This window comes from Ranitomeya variabilis, chromosome 4 (genome assembly GCF_051348905.1).
Source record: "Ranitomeya variabilis isolate aRanVar5 chromosome 4, aRanVar5.hap1, whole genome shotgun sequence".
NCBI lineage: Eukaryota > Metazoa > Chordata > Amphibia > Anura > Dendrobatidae > Ranitomeya > Ranitomeya variabilis.
Window position 1 is genome coordinate 749,970,629 of NC_135235.1, and position 18,567 is coordinate 749,989,195.

The 18,567-nt window shown below is 48.1% G+C and overlaps 1 protein-coding gene across 1 annotated transcript; it reads right to left on the bottom strand.

Moving 5' to 3' along the window:
- Positions 1–7,240: 7,240 nt before the first annotated feature.
- Positions 7,241–17,983, bottom strand: APOH (apolipoprotein H). The gene is made up of 8 exons (XM_077254692.1): positions 17,874–17,983; positions 15,468–15,644; positions 13,323–13,419; positions 8,643–8,719; positions 8,351–8,539; positions 8,077–8,256; positions 7,805–8,002; positions 7,241–7,446 (listed from the first exon to the last, which is right to left on the bottom strand). The coding sequence occupies exons 1-8, from the start codon at positions 17,935–17,937 to the stop codon at positions 7,364–7,366; spliced, it is 1,065 nt and encodes a 354-aa protein (XP_077110807.1). The 5' UTR covers positions 17,938–17,983; the 3' UTR covers positions 7,241–7,363.
- Between the last annotated feature and the right edge of the window lie 584 nt (positions 17,984–18,567).

An 18,567-nucleotide genomic window follows, 5' to 3' on the forward strand; every position in this document is an offset into this window, starting at 1 on the left:
AAATGTTATACATATGCATATATTTAATATATGTAATTAATGTAATTCTAAGTAGAATAAATTCTAATTATTTCACTATACATACAAAAATACAGTTAATATAGTCTGTACTTATACAAATATGCTACAGTATTTACTGTATACTATATTAATATATATATATAACTGCAGAAATATATTGTATAAAATAATTACATATTAATAAATAATACATTGTATAACTCCCCTACACCTCATATAATTGATTACATTTTTAGCCAATTCCTAACCCAAAATTTATCTCTCTGTCAATAATCTGTTGGTAAACACCATTTAATAAGGTCATTAACCCTATGGACTCTTTGAAGTTGAAGAGCTGCAATAATGGAGTGTTCAGTTGAGCAGGCCCGGGGATACTCACCACTTGTTTCTGTCTGTCAATTTCCGCCATCTTTACAGACAGATCTGACCCTTCAGCTTTTAACCCTTTCAGTGCAGCTTCAGTGGAAGACTCATAGGGTTTGTAGCAAATATGTAATTTTCTTCGTTCTTCATAGATGTGATTCTGGGTCAGTTTTGGAGATTTTGATTTTGGCTTCTGATAAGATATAATTCTGTCTGATTTAAAAACCTTAGTATGATTTGTTTTCCTTTCAAGATTCTCATGTTTTCTAAAGAATTCAATGGACTGTGCACATTCATATAAAGAATCTTTCTGTGACGCAATAACACGAGATACAGGATTTAGGAATCTGAATTTGTTTACAAAACAATTTATCATTGATTTTTTATTGGAATTAGTACTGATCATCCTGTACACCCTTTCAAAAATGGACATGAATGTAAAAGTACATTCTTTCCGGCCAATCCTCAATTTTAGAAGAATATCAAGATCTGGATAATTTTCTTTTAGTCCACAAAATATCAACATTTTTAATCTCTCTACATCAGTCATTTCTTCATGGAATTCTTCATTCTGCATTTTTAGTGAGAATTTCCTGGAGAAACTTACTGGTAGCCAAATTTTAAATAATTGATTTTTCTCCTGATTAGTCAGATCATACTTATCGGCAAAACTTTCAAATATTTCTGAATTTCTGCACACATCGATTTTGTCATCATATGCAGGAATGATTTTACATAATTTTAACAAGGTCTTCCTAGATTTAGTTTGGAGTTGGGCCTCTGAGCCGTCTTCTATTTTTAGTGGCCCTTCCACATCATCTTTGTCAGTTGTCATGTCTCCTACGTGTCCTCCATCTTGTTTTTCATCATGAGGCACAAAGTCAAGAGTGGCCGCCATTACAGACATGTGCGTCACATCTTCCTCTTCCTCACTCTTTACTTTACACTCAATCTTGGGGACATCATTAATTTCCATTTCCTTAGAAATTCTTTCTACACAATCTTTTTTGGACTTTTCTGTAACAAACTCATGAAATACATTAACCATATGTAATATATTTTTCAGTTGCTCTTTTTCTTTTTTCCTAGATACTAGCTTAGAATCTAACTTCATATTCGCGATTCTGCATTCCGCATATAAAGATAACCAAAATATTTCTACACTAGATCTGTATAAACTTACAAATTCTATCTGACTTGATTTAGCAAATGAATTAATGAAATCCATTTGTCTTACCTTGAAATCTCAGCTTGTAGTTCTTTTGCTGGGCTCCGGACTTCACCACGGCTATTTTTAGCACGTCTATTTTCAACACGTCCGGCACTTGTAGTACTCCTACTACTTGTCAATTCAACTAACACCTGTTAGTCTCTGTTCGTTTACAAAGTCATAGGTTCTTCTTGAGATCTTTGTGACTTGAAGTTTTGAAGTGAAATTTCTGAATACTAGCACAAAATCTTGCAAACTCTTCTGTCTTCCCCCCGTGTGCAAAAATGAAGGAAATTCACGAAAAAAAAATAGCACAAAAATCAAAACTGGCTGGCTTCAGCAATGTTAAATATGCTTATTCTGCACATTCATTTAAATCAGGACTTAACCAGGTGCGTTATTCTTAAAAGAAAAATGGCATCATATTCACATAAAAAGTATAGTGATTTATTGATTGTCCATAGAAAAATCACTTTGCAGCAAAAACATAAAACAGATGAAAATAGTTACGAACGGATTGTCCATGTGTAGAGAACAGCATTAGTTACCCCTCTTTCCCAAGTCCTGAATGGAAGCCATTTGTCTGTGTGTCTGAAGTTTGAAGGTCATCATGGCTGCAGCTATCAGCTGTTGCTTCCTCGTCAGACATCCATGGAGAGAATGAGGTGAAGATGGGAGGTGACAGTCCCACGTGACAAAAGACCCCCACACCCTCCTAAGAGACACTTATATATCTTTTCTACAGATCACGTGTTCCCTGTATATGGAGTGGACTTATGCTCTGAGCTCCTATATACATAAATAGCTCTTTGTACTGTCAGCATGAAGCAATGTGTTCTATACTGCATCAAGACCAAGAATAAGTCAATTAATTATTATTTAACATGATCGTTTTTCCAAGATGGTCCATTTGGTGCCCTTGCCTAAGTTGCCTTCCTCTTCCGATCTGGTTCCTTTGTTTTTTCAGAATGTGGTTCGGTTACACGGCATTCCTGAGAATATCGTGTCCGACAGAGGATCCCAGTTTGTGTCCAGATTCTGGCGATCTTTTTGTGCTAAAATGGGCATTGATTTGTCGTTTTCATCTGCCTTTCATCCTTAGACTAATGGCCAAACGGAGCGAACTAATCAGACACTGGAGGCTTATTTGAGATGTTTTGTTTCTGCGGACCAGGATGATTGGGTGACCTTCTTGCCATTGGCTGAGTTTGCCCTTAATAATCGGGCTAGTTCCGCTACTTTGGTTTCGCCATTCTTCTGCAACTCTGGTTTTCATCCTCGTTTCTCCGCGGGTCATGTTGAGTCTTCTGACTGTCCTGGGGTGGATTCCGTGGTGGATAGGTTGCAGCGGATTTGGAATCATGTGGTGGACAACTTGAAGTTGTCACAGGAGAAGGCTCAGCGTTTTGCCAACCGCCGCCGCGGTGTGGGTCCCCGACTTCGTGTTGGGGAATTGGTTTGGTTGTCTTCTCGGTATGTCCCTCTGAAGGTTTCCTCTCCTAAGTTTAAGCCTCGCTTTATTGGTCCTTATAAAATTTTGGAAGTTCTTAACCCGGTTTCTTTTCATTTGGATCTTCCGGTGTCGTTTGCCATTCACAACGTGTTCCATAGGTCTTTGTTGCGGCGGTACGTTGTGCCTGTGGTTCCTGCTGTTGAGCCTCCTGCTCCGGTGTTGGTTGAGGGCGAGTTGGAGTACGTGGTGGAGAAGATCTTGGATTCTCGTCTCTCTAGACGGAGGCTTCAGTATTTGGTCAAATGGAAGGGCTATGGTCAGGAGCATAATTCCTGGGTGGTCGCCTCTGATGTTCATGCGGCCGATTTGGTTCGTGCCTTCCACGCTGCTCATCCTGATCGCCCTGGTGGTCTTGGTGAGGGTTCGGTGACCCCCCCTTAAAGGGGGGCTACTGTTGTGAACTATACTTCTTGGCTCCCTCTTGTGGTCACTAGTGGTTTGGCACTTGGATTGTCTTTTCCCAGGTTGGTACTCACCTGGTTCGTTAGGCCTGGGGTGTTGCTATTTAAACTTCCTGGATTCTCAGTCCAGTGCCTGGCATCGTTGTAATCAGTTCATTTCTGTTTGCTCCTGTCTTCAGGTCCTGGTTCTTTGCAAGATAAGCTAAGTCCTGCTTTCTTATTTTTGTTTATTTGCATTGTTCATATTTTTGTCCAGCTTGTACAAAATGTGATTCCTGATATCGCTGGAAGCTCTAGGGGGCTGATATTCTCCCCCCTCACCGTTAGTCGGTTCGGGGGTTCTTGGATATTCAGCGTGGATATTTTGCAGGGTTGTTTGCTGACCATATAAGTCATCTTACTATCTTCTGCTATTAGTCAGTGGGCCTCTCTTTGCTAAAATCTAGTTCATTCTTACGTTTGTCTTTTCTTCTTACCTCACCGTTATTATTTGTTGGGGGCTTGTATTATAACTTTGGGGGTCTTTTCTCTGAAGGCAAGAGAGGTCTTATTTTCCCTGACAGGGTTAGTTAGTTCTCCGGCTGGCGCGAGATGTCTAGAATCAACGTAGGCACGTTCCCCGGCTACTGTTAGTTGCTTGTGCTAGGATCAGGTATATGGTCAGCCTAGTTACCACTTCCCTATGAGCTGGTATTTATGTTTGCAGACTTTGCTGTAATCTCTGAGATCCTCTGCCATTGGGATCATAACAGGGTGGTGCGATCTGACACTGATGTTCCTTGAGCTTGTAGTTCACCTTTATTCTGTTTAGAAGCTTTTATGGGCACTTTTGTTACCATTCGTATTATCCATCTCTTTGATTTGCCATCAATTTTCCTCCTGCGGCCACATCCAGGGAGGTCAGCTACAGTCCCATGGACCTGAATAATATATTCAACTGTAGTCACAGGAACATCAAGCTGCTTGGAGATGGTCTTATAACTTTTACCTTTAACATGTTTGTCTATAATGATCTTTCTAATCTCCTGAGACAACTCTTTCCTTCACTTTCTCTGGTCCATTCTCCACGTGCACGCCGACGCCAGCTGCTGGGCTCTGATTGGTCGGCTGTGTGTCTTGCTGCACATGGACCCAACAGGTCGCACATCCAGTTGAAGTTTGCGCTAGTGTCAACGGGCCTCTCACTTTCATGGGCCCAGTCGCAACCTCTGTGACTGCACTTGTTACGCCCCTGACTAGCAGTGTACCTGCATCAACCAAAACATGCGAAGTATCCCATAGATGTGATGGAGTCGGTAACATAATAGAAGGCGCTGAGAATACTGAGTTAGTTGACGCCAGTTTTGGTTTACCGGAGGACTCAAGAGGGACTTACACACTTTCAGTCTACCGGAGGATTCTGGAGGGACTTGCGCACTTTCGGTCTACTGGAGGAATCTGGAGGGACTTACGCACTTTCGATCTAACGGATAATTCTGGAGGGACTTACTTTTGATCTAACAGAGGATTCTGGAGGGACTTACGCACTTTCGGTTTCGAGGAGGATTCTGGAGGGACTTACGCATTTTGGTCTCCCAGAGGATTCTGGAGGGACTTACGCACTTTCGGTCTACTGGAGGATTCTGGAGGGACTTACGCACTTTCGGTCTAACAGAGGATTCTGGAGGGACTTACTTTCAGTCTCCCAGAGGATTCTGGAGGGACTTACGCCCTTTCGGTGTACTAGAGGATTCAGGAAGGACTTACGCACTTTCGGTCTACTGGAGGATTCTGGAGGGACTTACGCACTTTTGGTCTAACGGAGGATTCTGGAGGGACTTACTTTCGGTCTCCCAAAGGATTCTGGAGGGACTTACGCCCTTTCGATCTACTAGAGGATTCTGGAAGGACTTACGCACTTTTGGTCTCCTGGAGGATTCAGGTGGGACTTATGCACATTCGGTCTACAGGAGGATTCTGGAGGGACTTATGCACTTTCGGTCTACTAGAGGAATCTGGAGGGACTTACGCACTTTAGGTCTACTGGAGGATTCTGGAGGGACTTATGCACTTTCGGTCTACAGTAGGATTCTGGAGGGACTTATGCACTTTCAGTCTACTGGAGGATACAGGAGGGACTTGCGCACATTCGGTCTACAGGAGGATTCTGGAGGGACTTATGCACTTTCGGTCTACTAGAGGAATCTGGAGGGACTTACGCACTTTAGGTCTACTGGAGGATTCTGGAGGGACTTATGCACTTTCGGTCTACAGTAGGATTCTGGAGGGACTTATGCACTTTCAGTCTACTGGAGGATACAGGAGGGACTTGCGCACTTTCGGTCTACTGGAGGAATCTGGAGGGACTTACTTTCGATCTAACGGAGGATTCTGGAGGGACTTAGCACTTTTGGTCTACAGGAGGATTCTGGAGGGACTTACGCACTTTTCGTCTCCCAGAGGATTCAGGAGGGACTTATGCACTTTCAGTTTCGCGGAGGATTCTGGAGAGACTTACGCATTTTGGTCTCCCAGAGGACTCTGGAGGGACTTACGCACTTTTGGTCTAACGGAGGATTCTGGAGGGACTTCCTTTCGGTCTCCCAGGGGATTCTGGAGGGACTTACGCCCTTTCGGTCTACTAGAGGATTCAGGAGGGACTTACGCACTTTTGGTCTACTGGAGCATTCTGGAGGGACTTACATACCTCCGGTCTCCCGGAGGACTCTGGAGGGACTTACGCACTTTCGGTCTACTGGAGGATTATGGAGGGACTTACGCACTTTCGGTCTACTGGAGGATTCAGGAGGGACTTATGCACTTTTGGTCTAACGGAGGATTGTGGAGGGACTTACTTTTGGTCTAACGGAGGATTCTGGAGGGACTTTTTTTCAGTCTACCAGAGGATTCTGGAGGGACTTACGCCCTTTCGGTCTACTAGAGGATTCAGGAGGGACTTACGCACTTTTGGTCTACTGGAGGATTCTGGAGGGACTTACATATTTCCAGTCTCCCGGAGGATTCTGGAAGGACTTACGCACTTTCGGTCTCCTGGAGAATTCTGGAGGGACATATGCACTTTCGGTCTACTAGAGGAATCTGGAGGGACTTACACACTTTCGGTCTACTAGAGGAATCTGGAGGGACTTACACACTTTTGGTCTACTAGAGGAATCTGGAGGGACTTATGCACTTTCGGTCTACTGGAGGATTCTGGAGGGACTTATGCACTTTCGGTCTACTGGAGGATTCAGGAGGGACTTACGCACTTTCGGTCTACTGGAGGATTCAGGAGGGACTTACACACTTTCGGTCTCCCGGAGGATTCTGGAAGGACTTACGCACTTTCGGTCTACTAGAGGATTCTGGAGGGACTTACGCACATTCGGTCTACAGGAGGATTCTGGAGGGACTTATGCACTTTCGGTCTACTAGAGGATTCAGGAGGGACTTACGCACTCTTGGTCTACTGGAGGTTTCTGGAGGGACTTATGCACTTTCGGTCTACTGGAGGATTCTGGAGGGACTTACGCACTTTCGATCTACTGAAGGATTCTGGAGGGACTTACGCACTTTCGGTCTAATGGAGGATTCTGGAGGGACTTACGCACTTTCGATCTAATGGAGGATTCTGGAGGGACTTACGCACTTTCGGTCTACTGGAGGATTCTTGAGGGACTTACGCACTTTCGGTCTACTGGGGGATCGTGCAGGGACTTAGGCACTAAGTAATAATTTTCCTATCAATAATTTCCATATCAGTAAATTTATTTCCCATGTTACTCATTTTTTCTGTGATGTCAATGGATCAGTTTTTAATCTGGAGTCTTTGTTTTACGCCTTTATTACTCCTCTCGGTGGCGCTCCGCCATCTCACTATACTGTGCGCTGCTGCGTTTCCTGCGGGCATGGAGTCATCGTTGAGGGGTCACTAGAGAGTAAGTGGAGGAGTCCGGGTTCTGGAGGAAAAGAAAACAGAAATGTGAAGTCTGAGATGAAGCGAGAAAATTATCCGTGTGGCAAGATGGACGCGGACAGCAATGTAGTGATGGTGTCCATTATCCGTGTGGCAAGATGGCCGAGAATGGCGATGTACTGATGGCATCCATTATCCGTGCGGAGACTGCCGGATACAGGAGGATAGGGGTTGTGGTCATCTCCATTCATTATTAATAAAATCGCTTTACACTATTCCCGAAAGTGAGTGCACCCCTGCCTGGGAACAGAATGTCCGCCGCCAGAACAAGACAGCATCCGGGGAGAGCTTTATGGGGCCATGTTGGCTATCAGGCCAGGAGGAGAACAGGGGGCACTTACTTTTGTAGCAGGCGGGTACAGTGAAGTTGCCGTCGTGGCACCGGCTCAGCACGCTGTAGGCGCACTTCTCCTTCTTGTTCTTGCAGTAATAAGTGATAACGTCTCCATGTTGGATCTGCTGCAGGGAGATCTCGTCCACGCGCGTCTTCCGCCCGTTGTGCAGGACGTTGGCCTTAGGCGTGGGCACGTGGCACGGAGCTGTAATCATGGTGGCACCGTAAAGTGAGTGCTGTGTGGTGACGGCGGTGCCGCAGAGCTACGGCGGATCTTACCCTGACAGCGCGGCTTCGGGGTCCAGTCTCCATCTTTGTCGCAGTAGGAGAAGCGGGGGCCGACCAGGGTGTACGGCGGGTTACACCCGTACGTGACCTCTTCCTTGTAGTTGTACTTGCGGTAAGGGGCGAAGCTCATGTACCCGTTGGGGATCTCCGCCGGGCGCTGACACTTCACATCTACAAGGAGAAGTCAGAATGATATCTGGGAATGGGGCGACGAGCCCCCCGGGAGCCGCGCGGACCATTGTGGTGGTCACCCGGCCGATCTTACTCCGGCATTCAGGAACATGGCTCCAGGTGCCGTTGGTGCGGCATGTGGCCGTCTCATTGCCGATCAGGGCGTAGCTGAGGTCACAGCTGTAGCGCACCACGTCCCGGTAGATGGAGACGTTGCCTTCCCGGGGCTGATAAAAGTCCAGTCGCCCCAATCTCGGGATCACGGGATAAGGGCACGTCACATCTTAAAGGGGAAATAATGTACAATCTCAGTGCTGCCGAGACGGCCGAGCGCACCCCTGTACCCCGGTATGTCTAGGGACCCCTAATCTACCATTCGGACTTACTCTCACAGACTGGGGAGGGGCCGCTCCAGGCTCCGCTCGCCAAACACTCGCTTTCATTTACGCCACGTAATCGATGCCTGGAAGAGACACAGCTGAGGGTTTGTTACAATGTATCAGAGATGACGGAGTTGTTTACTGGTTCTTGTATAGCGGTGGATCTCACTGTCTCCTTACGTGGAGCGTCCAGAAGAAGGAGAAGCCGCACGGCCATGTAATGGCTGAAACCAACGCCCATCATCCAGGGAAAGGGATGATTTGTGGGGTCTGAACGGCCAGGAATGACTGCTGGCGGCAGGATCGGCAGCACCGCTGCTGCTGGTCATAAAGGACCAGGGAAACCCCCGGAGCGGATGCTCTGCCTCCCTCGCAGGTCTCGGTTACCTCCCTGCAGTGGGCGATGGGGGATTACTCTGACATGACAGGCACCGGACCATCCAGGCCAGAGATTGCCTGCAGTGGTCAGATGAGTGGAGGACGGAGTACAGCAGGGAAGAAGCGGCAGGTTTTTAGGTCGTTATCTGTTCTCTTATTTTCTATAGAATTTAGTTTTTACCAACTAATTTTTCCCCAAAACACTAAAGTATCGTCTACATTATAAAGACTCTTGGGCAAAAATTATTTCTCTGATAACATTTATCCTCCCTCCATCCTCCTCCATCCTGACTCCTCCATCCTCCTCCCTCCAAACTTCTCTATTCTCCTCCCTCCTCTCTATTCTGTGCTCTGTCCTCTCCCTCCAGACTCCTCTATTCTCCTTCCTCTAGACTCTTCTGTCCTCCTCCCTCCATCCTCCTCCGTTTTCCTCCCTCTTCCTCCGTCCTCCTCCCTCCACACTCTTCTGTGCTCTGTCCTCTCCCTCCAGACTCCTCCATTCTCCTTCCTCTACACTCTTCTGTCCTCCTCCCTCCATCCTCCTCCGTTTTCCTCCCTCTTCCTCCGTCCTCCTCCCTCCACACTCTTCTGTGCTCTGTCCTCCTCCCTCCAGACTCCTCATCATCCTCCCTCCAGACTCCTCTATTGTCCTCCTCCATCCAGACTCCTCTGTCCTCTTCCTCCCTCCAGACTCCTCTATCCTCCTCCTCCAGACTCCTCTGTTCTCCTACAGTGGTGTCCTCCTCCCTCCAGAATCCTCGATCCTCCTCGTCTACCCTCCAGATTCCTCTGTTCTCCTCCTCCATCCAGACTCCTCTGTCCTCTTCCTCCCTCCAGACTCCTCTATCCTCCTCCTCCAGACTCCTCTGTTCTCCTACAGTGGTGTCCTCCTCCCTCCAGAATCCTCCATCCTCCTCGTCTACCCTCCAGATTCCTCTGTTCTCCACCTCCTCCTGACTCCTCTGTCCTCCTCCCTACTGACTACTCTATTCTACTCCCTCCAGACTATTCTATATTACTCTCTCCAGAGTCCTCCATCCTCCTCCCTCCAGACTCATCCACTCTCCTCTCTCCAGACTCCTCATCCTCCTCTATCCAGACTCCTCTGTCCTCCTCCAAACTCCTCTGTTCTCCTCCAGACTCCTCTGTCCTCCTCCCTCCTGACTCCTCTATTCCCCTCCCTCCAGACTCCTCTATCCTTCTCCTCCCTCCTGACTCCTCTATTCCCCTCCCTCCAGACTCCTCTGTCCTTCTCCACCCTCCTGACTCCTCTGTCCTTCTCCTCCATCCTGACTCCTCTATCCTCCTCACTCCTGACTCCTCTTTTCTCCTTCCTCCTAACACCTCTGTCCTTCTCCTCCCTCCAGACTCCTCTGTTCTCCTCCCTCCAGATTACTCTGTCTCTTCCTGACACTCCTGTAGCTCTTCATTGAGTATGTTGGTAATCAGTAAGCCCCTCACTTCCTCTCTGACATGGGGGGGGGGGGACATCTGACATCCATTATGAATGTTACACAGTGTGACAGGGTCTCTAACACAGTGTATGAAGAAAGATATGTTTCACTGCACATACTGCGGTCAGTGATGTAGAGGGTTAAGTTATGTTATGGGCTGGTTTTAGTGGACCTTCACAGAGAGGGTGGGTGGAGGTCCACCTCCTCACATGACCTGTGTGAGGTCAAGATCATGTGACCATCACATGGGTGTTAAATACCTGGACCTGAGAGTCAGAGGATGTGGTGTCTTGGGAGAGGAGGAACTCCCACATAGCTCCAGGAGGAGCTGAGGACTGTGCAGGATAACTGCAGGTAGACCCTGTAGGAAATGGACTCTTATGGACTGTGTTTTGTTTGTTTTACCATTATGCCAGCAAGGCTCTGTTTATTTTGCTACACCCTGTCCACAATACACCAGCAGGTGATCTTGTACCAGAACGGTTCCTCTGTCTACCTAGGAAAGTAGCTGAGTGTGACAACCCCTCACAACAGATTCCTGGAGGGGCCAAGCGCCCGGAATTTGATGCCACTGGACAGTTTGCATATTGGATGATCCATTGAGTATATTCTTCAGGGTTGCTCCTATATACTGTGGGGGCTCCTATATACTGTGGTGGGCTCCTTTATACTGTGGTGGGCTCCTTTATACTGTGGTGGGCTCCTATATTCTGTGGGGGCTCCTATATACTGTGGTGGGCTCCTTTATTCTGTGGGGGGCTCCTATATACTGTGGGGGCTCCTATATACTGTGGTGGCCTCCTATATACTTTTTTGGCTCCTATATATTGTGGTGGGCTTCTATATACTGTGGTGGACTCCTATATACTTTTCTGGCTCCTATATATTGTGGTGGGCTCCTATATACTTTTCTGGCTCCTATATACTGTGGTGGGGTCCTATATGCTGTTCTGGCTCGTATATACTGTGGTGGGCTTCTATATGCTGTTTTGGCTCCTATATACTGTGGTGGGCTCCTATATGCTATTCTGGCTCCTATATACTGTGGTGGGCTAATATATACCATGGTGGTGTTCTATACACTGTACCGGCTCTTATATACTGTGGTGGGATCCTATATGCTGTTCTGGTTCCTATATACTGTGGGGATCCTATATACTGTGGTGGGAACCTATATGCTGTTCTGGCTCCTATATACTGTGGTGGAGTTCTATTGTATATAATGTACTGGCTTCTATATACTTTGGTGGAGTTCTATATACTGTGGTGGGGACCTATATGCTGTTCTGGCTCCTATATACTCTGGTGGAGTTCTATATACTGTACTGGCTCCTATATACAGTGGTGGGCTCCTATATACAGTGGTGGGCTCCTATATACTGTGGTGGAGTTCTACTGTCTCCTATATACTGTGGTGTAATCCTACATACTGTGGTGGAGTTCTATTGTATATATTTTGGTGGCTCCTATATACTGTGGCGAGGTACTATATAATGTACTGGCTTCTATATACTGTGGAGGGCTCCTATACAGGTGCATCTCACAAAATTAGAATATCTTCAAAAAGTTAATTTATTTCAGTTCTTAAATACAAAAAGTGAACCTCATCTATTCTATTGAGTCATTACACAGAGGGATCGATTTCACGTGTTTATTTCTGTTAATGTTGATGATTATGGCTTACAGCCAATGAGAACCGAAAAGTCATTATCTCAGTAAATTAGAATACTTTATAACACCAGCTTGGAAAAATCATTTTAACATCTGAAATGTTGTCCTAGAGAAATGTATGTTCAGTAAATGCACTCAATACTTGGTCGGGCTCCTTTTGCTTCAATTACTGCATCAATGCGGCGTGGCATGGAGGCGATCAGCCTGTGGCACTGCTGAGGGGTTATGGAAGCCCAGGTTGCTTTGATAGCAGCCTTCAGCTCGTCTGCATTGCTGGGTCTGGTGTCTCTTCTTCCTCTTGACAATACTCCATAGATTCTCTATAGGGTTAAGGTCAGGCGAGTTTGCTGCCAATCAAGCCCAGTGATACTGTTGTTTGTACACCAGGTATTGGTACTGTTGGCAGTGTGGACAGGGGCCAAGTCCTGCTGGAGAATGACATTTCCATCTCCATAAAGCTTGTCTGCAGAGGGAAGCATGAAGTGTTCTAAAACGTCCTGGTAGACGGCTGCACTGACTTTGGCCTTGATAAAACACAGTGGACCTTCACCCGCAGGTGACATGGCTCCCAAACCATCACTGATTGTGGAAACTTCACACTAGACCTCCAGCAGCTTGGATTGTGGCCTCTCCACTCTTCCTCCAGACTCTAAGACCTTGTCTTCCAAATGCAAAATTTACTTTATATGTGGAGGGTGTAAGTGACGCTTCTGGACATCAGTCAGGTCAGAGTCTTCCCCATGATTGTGGAGCTACTGAAACAGACTAAGGGACCTTTATAAACACTTAGGAAGCCTTTACAGGTGTTTATTGTTAATTATTCTAATTTACTGAGATAACGACTTTTGGGTTTTCATTGGCTGTAAGCCATAATCATCAACATAAATAAAGAAGTGAAATAGATCACTCTGTGTGTAATGACTCTATATAATATAGGAGATTCACTTTTTGTATTGAAGAACTGAAACAAATTCACTTTTTGATGATATTCTATTTTTATGAGAAGCTCGTGCACTGTGGTGGTATATATATACTGTGCTGGTAATCATGGGTCGGGGGGGGGGGGGCACTATTGCCTCCTGTGGACGCCATTGTCCTCTTGATCTGACACTGAATATTGATGAGACTGAGGCTCCCACAATGCAGTGCGGCGGACGCTCTCTATCCCGCTCCGTCCTCTTACCCTTCATCACACGAGAAGTGGGCGACACTCTGATAAGTCACCTCCGTAAAATGCACGCTGCCATCTTGCGGGGCTATGGGGCCGGGGCACTGCCGTCCTGGAAGGGGAACACAGGGTCAATGAGGGGGAGGGCCAGGAGCAGGGTGTGTAATATGTGTAAATGAAGGGGAGGGCCAGGATCAGGGTGTGTAATGTGTGTAAATGAGGGGGAGGGCAAGGAGCAGGGGGTGTAATGTGTGTAAATGAGGGGGAGGGCAAGGAGCAGGGGGTGTAATGTGTGTAAATGAGGGGGAGGGCAAGGAGCAGGGGGTGTAATGTGTGTAAATGAAGGGGAGGGCCAGGAGCAGGGGGTGTAATGTGTGTAAATGAGGGGGAGGGCAAGGAGCAGGGGGTGTAATGTGTGTAAATGAGGGGGAGGGCAAGGAGCAGGGGGTGTAATGTGTGTAAATGAGGGGGAGGGCAAGGAGCAGGGGGTGTAATGTGTGTAAATGAGGGGGAGGGCAAGGAGCAGGGGGTGTAATGTGTGTAAATGAGGGGGAGGGCAAGGAGCAGGGGGTGTAATGTGTGTAAATGAGGGGGAGGGCAAGGAGCAGGGGGTGTAATGTGTGTAAATGAGGGGGAGGGCAAGGAGCAGGGGGTGTAATGTGTGTAAATGAGGGGGAGGGCAAGGAGCAGGGGGTGTAATGTGTGTAAATGAAGGGGAGGGCCAGGAGCAGGGGGTGTAATGTGTGTAAATGAGGGGGAGGGCAAGGAGCAGGGGGTGTAATGTGTGTAAATGAGGGGGAGGGCAAGGAGCAGGGGGTGTAATGTGTGTAAATGAGGGGGAGGGCAAGGAGCAGGGGGTGTAATGTGTGTAAATGAAGGGGAGGGCCAGGATCAGGGTGTGTAATGTGTGTAAATGAGGGGGAGGGCAAGGAGCAGGGGGTGTAATGTGTGTAAATGAGGGGGAGGGCAAGGAGCAGGGGGTGTAATGTGTGTAAATGAGGGGGAGGGCAAGGAGCAGGGGGTGTAATGTGTGTAAATGAAGGGGAGGGCCAGGAGCAGGGGGTGTAATGTGTGTAAATGAGGGGGAGGGCAAGGAGCAGGGGGTGTAATGTGTGTAAATGAGGGGGAGGGCAAGGAGCAGGGGGTGTAATGTGTGTAAATGAGGGGGAGGGCAAGGAGCAGGGGGTGTAATGTGTGTAAATGAGGGGGAGGGCAAGGAGCAGGGGGTGTAATGTGTGTAAATGAGGGGGAGGGCAAGGAGCAGGGGGTGTAATGTGTGTAAATGAGGGGGAGGGCAAGGAGCAGGGGGTGTAATGTGTGTAAATGAGGGGGAGGGCAAGGAGCAGGGGGTGTAATGTGTGTAAATGAGGGGGAGGGCAAGGAGCAGGGGGTGTAATGTGTGTAAATGAAGGGGAGGGCCAGGAGCAGGGGGTGTAATGTGTGTAAATGAGGGGGAGGGCCAGGAGCAGGGGGTGTAATGTGTGTAAATGAGGGGGAGGGCAAGGAGCAGGGGGTGTAATGTGTGTAAATGAGGGGGAGGGCAAGGAGCAGGGGGTGTAATGTGTGTAAATGAGGGGGAGGGCAAGGAGCAGGGGGTGTAATGTGTGTAAATGAGGGGGAGGGCAAGGAGCAGGGGGTGTAATGTGTGTAAATGAGGGGGAGGGCAAGGAGCAGGGGGTGTAATGTGTGTAAATGAGGGGGAGGGCAAGGAGCAGGGGGTGTAATGTGTGTAAATGAGGGGGAGGGCAAGGAGCAGGGGGTGTAATGTGTGTAAATGAGGGGGAGGGCAAGGAGCAGGGGGTGTAATGTGTGTAAATGAGGGGGAGGGCAAGGAGCAGGGGGTGTAATGTGTGTAAATGAGGGGGAGGGCAAGGAGCAGGGGGTGTAATGTGTGTAAATGAGGGGGAGGGCAAGGAGCAGGGGGTGTAATGTGTGTAAATGAGGGGGAGGGCAAGGAGCAGGGGGTGTAATGTGTGTAAATGAGGGGGAGGGCCAAGAGCAGGGGTGTTAAGTATGTAAATGATGGGTGGCACCATGTCTGGGGTGTGGTCTATGTAAATGATGGGCATTGCCATGTCCGGGGTGTGGCCTGTATGTAAATCATGAGCAGCACCATGTCCGGGCCGTGCTCTGTATGTAAATGTTTGGCCCCGTACTTACTCTTACATCGCAGCCTCGCGTGCTCCCAGTGTCCCTGCGTCTGGCACACGGCCCGATCATTCCCAGAATCCTTCACAAATCCTGGGACACAGAAGTAAGTGACGAAATCCAGAGGGTCATAGACCACCCGACCCGGGCGGAAGAAAGCATTCACCAGCTCTGGAGGCCGGGAGCAGACTGAGGGGAGAGGATTAGATACACGGCTCAGTACACGGTATCACACAGGAGAGGATTAGATACACGGCTCTGCAGTCAGTATCACACAGGAGAGGATTAGATACACGGCTCAGCAGTCACTATCACCCAGGACAGGATTAGATACACAGCTCAGCAGTCAGTATCACCCAGGACAGGATTAGATACACAGCTCAGCAGTCAGTATCACACAGGACAGGATTAGATACACTGCTCAGCAGACAGTATCACACAGGATTGGATTAGATACACGGCTCAGCAGTCAGTATCACACAGGAGAGGATTAGATGCACAGCTCAGCAGTCAGTATCACACAGGAGAGGATTAGATACACGGCTCAGCAGTCAGTATCACACAGGAGAGGATTAGCTACACTGCTCAGCAGACAGTATCACACAGGATAGGATTAGCTACATGGCTCAGCAGACAGTATCACAGGATAGGATTAGATACACGGCTCAGCAGTCACTATCACACAGGATAGGATTAGCTACATGGCTCAGCAGGCAGTATCACAGGATAGGATTAGATACACAGCTCAGCAGTCAGTATCACAGGATAGGATTAGATACATGGCTCAGCAGTCAGTATCACACAGGAGGGGATTAGATACACGGCTCAGCAGTCAGTATCACACAGGATAGGATTAGATACACGGCTCAGCAGTCAGTATCACGCAGGAGAAGATTAGATACATGGCTCAGCAGACAGTATCACAGGATAGGATTAGATACACGGCTCAGCAGTCAGTATCACACAGGAGAGGATTAGATACACGGCTCAGCAGTCAGTATCACACAGGAGAGGATTAGATACACGGCTCAGCAGTCAGTATCACACAGGAGAGGATTAGATACACGGCTCAGCAGTCAGTATCACACAGGAGAGGATTAGATACACGGCTCAGCAGTCAGTATCACACAGGATAGGATTAGATACACGGCTCAGCAGTCAGTATCACACAGGATAGGATTAGATACACAGCTCAGCAGTCAGTATCACGCAGGAGAGGATTAGATACACAGCTCAGCAGTCAGTATCACGCAGGAGAGGATTAGATACACGGCTCAGCAGACAGTATCACACAGGAGAGGATTAGATACACGGCTCAGCAGACAGTATCACACAGGATAGGATTAGATACACAGCTCAGCAGTCAGTATCACACAGGATAGGATTAGCTACATGGCTCAGCAGTCAGTAGCACAGGATAGGATTAGATACATGGCTCAGCAGTCAGTATCACACAGGAGGGGATTAGATACACGGCTCAGCAGTCAGTATCACACAGGATAGGATTAGATACACGGCTCAGCAGTCAGTAGCACAGGAGAGGATTAGATACACGGCTCAGCAGTCAGTATCACACAGGATAGGATTAGATACACGGCTCAGCAGTCAGTATCACACAGGATAGGATTAGATACACGGCTCAGCAGTCAGTATCACACAGGATAGGATTAGATACACGGCTCAGCAGACAGTATCACACAGGAGAGGATTAGATACACGGCTCAGCAGTCAGTATCACACAGGAGAGGATTAGATACACGGCTCAGCAGTCAGTATCACACAGGAGAGGATTAGATACACGGCTCAGCAGTCAGTATCACACAGGAGAGGATTAGATACACGGCTCAGCAGTCAGTATCACACAGGATAGGATTAGATACACGGCTCAGCAGTCAGTATCACACAGGAGAGGATTAGATACACGGCTCAGCAGTCAGTATCACACAGGAGAGGATTAGATACACGGCTCAGCAGTCAGTATCACACAGGATAGGATTAGATACACGGCTCAGCAGTCAGTATCACACAGGATAGGATTAGATACACGGCTCAGCAGTCAGTATCACCCAGGAGAGGATTAGATACACGGCTCAGCAGACAGTATCACACAGGAGCGGATTAGATACACGGCTCAGCAGTCAGTATCACACAGGAGAGGATTAGATACACGGCTCAGCAGACAGTATCACACAGGAGAGGATTAGATACATGGCTCAGCAGTCAGTATCACCATGGTCCTGTGCTGTGACCGCTCGGTTATTTGGGGACATTACTGGTCGGGGGTCTTGCACTGTTCGTCCTCTCCCTCCATGTTCGGACCCCCGTCCGCGGTCACACACATTATTTGCCTGTAGCCCCCTATGCACACAGTGGACGGTCAGACATGGCGTCTCTCCGCACATTCAACCCATGACGAACCTTTTCCTGCTACGGAGAAACCGATGAGACAAAGAGCAGTAACGGTGAGAAGAAGCCGCGACATGGTGCGAAAAGCTGATGTTCAGATGGCGGGAGAGCGGCCCCCGGACCGGCCCTTATAGGAGAGAACATTGTAATCATTAACCCGGTGACCGGACGGTCAGAGAAGTCACCGCGACGTGACCAGACATGACAGCTCCTCACCGACCACTGCTGACAACCTGCCTGGATACATGACAGCTCCTCACCGACCACTGCTGACAACCTGCCTGGTTACATGACAGCTCCTCACCGACCACTGCTGACAACCTGCCTGGTTACATGACAGCTCCTCACCGACCACTGCTGACAACCTGCCTGGATACATGACAGCTCCTCACCGACCACTGCTGACAACCTGCCTGGATACATGACAGCTCCTCACATATCACTGCTGAAAACTTGAGTTGATACACTGTACAGGTAGTATTATAGTGAGTGCAGTACCTGATCTCCTCCTGCAGGTGTCTCCTCTGTACAGGTAGTAATATAGTGAGTGCAGTACCTGATCTCCCCCTGCAGGTGTCTCCTCTGTACATATAGTAATATAGTGAGTGCAGTACCTGATCTCCTCCTGCAGGTGTCTCCTCTGTACATATAGTAATATAGTGAGTGCAGTACCTGATCTCCTCCTGCAGGTGTCTCCTCTGTACAT

Excerpts from the sequence above, each read along its gene's own strand:
- APOH (XM_077254692.1), bottom strand. The coding sequence starts at position 17,937 with ATGTCGCGGCTTCTTCTCACCGTTACTGCTCTTTGTCTCATCGGTTTC. Across the intron at positions 15,645-17,873 it reads TTTCTCCGTAGCAGGAAAAG|TCTGCTCCCGGCCTCCAGAG; the intron begins GTTCGTCATGGG and ends CTCTCCCCTCAG. Across the intron at positions 8,257-8,350 it reads CCATGTTCCTGAATGCCGGA|ATGTGAAGTGTCAGCGCCCG; the intron begins GTAAGATCGGCC and ends TTCTCCTTGTAG.